This window comes from Chaetodon auriga, chromosome 7 (assembly GCF_051107435.1).
Source record: "Chaetodon auriga isolate fChaAug3 chromosome 7, fChaAug3.hap1, whole genome shotgun sequence".
NCBI classification, from domain to species: domain Eukaryota; kingdom Metazoa; phylum Chordata; class Actinopteri; order Chaetodontiformes; family Chaetodontidae; genus Chaetodon; species Chaetodon auriga.
Window position 1 is genome coordinate 10,050,963 of NC_135080.1, and position 4,205 is coordinate 10,055,167.

At 45.4% G+C, this 4,205-nt stretch overlaps 1 protein-coding gene across 1 annotated transcript; it reads left to right on the plus strand.

Moving 5' to 3' along the window:
- Positions 1-535: 535 nt before the first annotated feature.
- Positions 536-1,625, plus strand: c15h3orf80 (chromosome 15 C3orf80 homolog). Its single transcript, XM_076734682.1, has one exon. It carries the CDS (start codon positions 823-825, stop codon positions 1,480-1,482), a length of 660 nt encoding a protein of 219 aa, XP_076590797.1. The 5' UTR covers positions 536-822; the 3' UTR covers positions 1,483-1,625.
- The last annotated feature ends 2,580 nt before the right edge of the window (positions 1,626-4,205 follow it).

Below are 4,205 nucleotides of genomic sequence, written 5' to 3' on the forward strand. Positions count from 1 at the left end.
TACTTAAAATTGAATGCATGAGTCATTGCAATCTAATAATATGATATACTTTGTTTAAACGCTCACCTGGCCTATTTAACTGCATTATGATTATGTTTACTTTTGATACTTTAAATGCATTTTACTAATAATAATCACACTTTTACGTAAGTGACATTTACTTGTAATTAAGTGTTTCTATGTTGGAGTATTGATGCTTTTATTTATGTAAAGGATCTCGATATTTCCTCAAGCACTGCAGAATGAAGCCTAGTCTGATTTCACAGTCTATCCAAGCACAATGATTGCTCACTCTCTCATCTGTGGTTGTCACCCCTCCTACATGTACAGGATTCCCGATACATGAATTTTCCCAAACAGCACAAATCATGGAGCTCTGCAGCAAACACTGCAGTCATCTGAGGGGAGGTTGTTCATGTGAGATAGCTGGGGTCACAAGTCTCCTGAGGAGGACAGTTCAGGTGAGACAGTGCCAAGTGATGGGACAGTATGTGGGTTGCACTGGTGCAAGGACATGCTAGGAAACAGACAGAAATGTCTTCGCATGATAATGATGTAAGATTATTCATGATTCTCATCACTGCTCCCTCCAGGCACTGATGTTGCTCCACTCCTATCGCCCAAACCACAGCAGACAGGTCGTCCTCAGCGGGGGGCACCTGCCGTCCCGCTCCGCGCTGCAGTGGCTGTGAGAGCGGGTGATGAGCGCACAGCTGGAGAGAGAGGCAGACCTGTAGCACCTGAGCGGACTTAAAACATTACAACATCGCACGCACGGCGGCCGCAACACGCGCATTGCTTTCCGTCCCGGGAGATCCAGAGATGATGCCCCGTGTGCCGCGCGGCGGCAGGACAACGCGCGGGACCACGGGCACCTTTCTGTCGGCATGTCTGCTCTCCGCTTGTCAAGCCCTCCGGAGCTGCGGCGAGGTCCAGTGCGGCGACGGCCAGCAGTGCTGTCCGCCCATCGTCACCGGGAACGGCAGCGCCAGCTCCACGGTGCGCTGCTGCAAGCTCCCCATCCACATTTTCTTCGACAACGTAGGCTGGTTTACGCGGAAGCTGTCGGGCATCCTGATCCTGTTGCTGCTTTTTGCCATGGGCTACTTCATCCAGCGGATCATCTGCCCGCGGCCCCGCCGGCACCCGCACCATGACCGCAGCGAGGAGCCCTCCCTCTTTCACGGGCACGCATCGGCGTCCCAGGACTCCCTGTTGGACCGGTACCCGGAGTGCAGCCTCGGGGATTTCGCCTCCCCGAACCTGCCAGCCTACGACGAGGTGAAATATTTGCCCACGTATGAGGAAAGCATGCAGGAGATGCACAGAGACCGGTCCGATGATAACTTGCTGTCGGAAAGCGAGAGGGGCGGTCAAGGCAGGGTGAGAGCGGCGGGACCGAGAGCCGGAGACCAGAGACGGGATGTCCTGGAGGTGTCAGGACCGCAACACAGCCCAAGGACATCTCGGAACTCTGTCTGAGGGGAAACAGAGACTGAGCAAAGCTGCAGAGACAATACAGCATTCTTCTTTTAATATCATCAGGGTAATTATCTTGCAGAGATATAAACTCAAGTGCAATTATAATCCTGAATGTTAAGAATAAAGGAAGGAGGCTGAGAAAATGTACGTGTTTTGTGAGATTATAGGGGATTACTCGCCTTTTGTATGCAAATGACCGCTTGGGTTAAAGCAAAGGAGATTATAAAATAAGCGAAGGCGGCTGAAATTGACGCTCTTTGTGATAGGGACAGCTAATTTGGCTCCGGTACAATCGCATTAAGTTTCACTTCAGCACCTCAATTTTCAGTGGCACCGTGAAACCGTTTTTCTTCTGTCAAATTCCCGTCCTTTCTTATAATGTTAATGCTAAATATTCTGCTGGACCCGTAAGACCTCCCTTTCTTTTATGTGTTCTTGATTGAATTTGCATACAAAAGGAAGAATATTCAGATTTCTTTTTTTCTCTCAGTAACCTGAAATGTGCGCTGAAAGAGAGAGAAGGGAGGAATACCAATATTTTAATACTTTCTGAGGCACAAGGTTTTATCAGCCAGCTTTAGAGCCAGTTAATTTACAGCTTATCAGCATGAAAGCAGTGTTCTCTCGAACTGACTCAAATACATACATGCAGGCACACACACACACACACACACACACACACACACACTTTACTGGGGGCTGACAGGAGCATTTTATCAGTGACCTGAGCCATGTCTGATATGCCTGCTGCAAGTGTGCAGTTTTTCAAAGATGCTCTGATCCTGGGAGCCTTGCTGCCCCGAGGCTCCATGTATCAGTGTCTCCCATGTTTTGAATTCAGGAGAAGAAGAAGAAAAAAAAAACAATGGCAGAGATTACAGCTGGCATACTGATGGGGTGTAAGCTGCCAAGGAACAAAGTTGTATTTTGATGATAGCATGTCAGGCAAGATCACAACTGCTGCCCCAACGCTGCACAGCTCAGACCAAGCAAAAGAACGGACAATGGCACATCTAACAGAGAAGAAGGGTGAGACACAGACAAGAGGCAGAGTCGTCTTTGTTCTGGCAGAGCGGTCTTAAGATGCAGACTGAAAAACCCTTCAGATCTGCATGTATGGTGACTGTAAGTGTGGAACCGTCCTCTGCTAATTTGCATTTCTGACAAATGAGACAAGAAGTGTCTTTTTTTTTTTTGCTGCTGCAAACCGAACACTAAGCTGACACACACATCTGACTGCATCAGGCTTAACAGTCTCTTTATCTGGATTAAAACTAAAGGCACATCTGCCATTAAGCGTCCATTAAAACGCCTCATTATGATATGAAATCAAGCTCATTTGTCATAGACACTTACTGAACGCGTGGTAGTCAGTCACACTCGCAATATGCTTGCTCAAGCTCAGATTTGAAGAAATGTCAGCACATGATTGGTCAAAATGACAGCAAATCTTCATCTGGGCTGCAAGTGACGATTAATTTCATTATTGAAAAACCTGCCAAGTGATATCATGATTGACTGATTCATGGCTGATCTGTAAAACGTCATGGAATAGTGAATAGGTTATAGGTTCACAGAGTGCAAGATGATGCTTGTTGTGTCAAATTGCTTGTTTTGTCTGACAAACAGTCCAAAACACAATGATATTTAATTTACCCTCATAGAAAAACCACAGTTATTCACATTTAAGAGGCTGGAACCCGTCAATTATCAACATAGCGGCCAGCTAATCCTTTCAGCTCAAACATCCATTACATCAAACAAATCTCTCTACCCATGGCAAACAAATAAATTAATTTATTCAGCTGTTAGAATGGGGAAAGTGTTTTTAGCATCTAAAATGTGCATTTATTTACATGTCCTTACTTTAATGCTTCTTTAATTGTGCATAAGCAGGGATAAAGCATCCAGTGACCCTCAGCTCATTAGATCAACTCCACTGATTTATGCGAGAGGCTCCAGGGCGGTTTTGTGCCATCAGAAAGACTGATGTATACTCGTTAGGACAGTGTAATAAAAGCATTCTTATTCACCACAATAAGTGACACTTCAGTTTCTGTAAAATGTTTAGCTATTAAAATATGGACGAAGGAGGTACTGATAGAGCATCTGTATCCGCAAACCCAGACTTTACAATTAGAGACCTCAAGCTCCTCTAATGCCCCCGACAGAAAACGTCTGAGTGTGATTGTGGTGGCTTGTGTAATCCAATATAGCCAGACCATGATGGCAGAGCCACTAGTGAACACTGATGGCTTTCCTTTCCACAGGGAAAACTGCGGGTGGAGGGAGTTTGCACTTAAAAGCATTAAAATCCACACTTAAAACCCACTGATGGGGAGATGAGATGGAGTGAGACCCCCAAGATGTACAGCAGTCAAAGGCTTTGGACACACCTTCTCATGCAGTGGCTTTTCTTTATTATCTACATTGTAGAAGAACAGTGAAGACATCAAAACTATGAAATAAGATGTGGAATTCTGTGGTAAACAATAAAGTGTGAACAAAGCAAAATATGTTTTAATTTTTAGATTATTCAAAGTAGCCGATGTTTGCCTTGATGACACTGATGGCACTCTCTCACCAAGCTTTGAGGTAGTGACCTGGAATGGTTTTCAGTTCACAGGTGTACCTTGTCCACAGTTAATGAGTGGAATTTCTTGTGTTCTTAATGCCTTTGAGGCCATTAGCTCTGTTGTGCAGAGGTAGTGTTGGTATACAAT

What these genes read in the sequence shown, in the direction of transcription:
- c15h3orf80 (XM_076734682.1), top strand. Translation starts at nt 823, where the DNA reads ATGATGCCCCGTGTGCCGCGCGGCGGCAGGACAACGCGCGGGACCACG.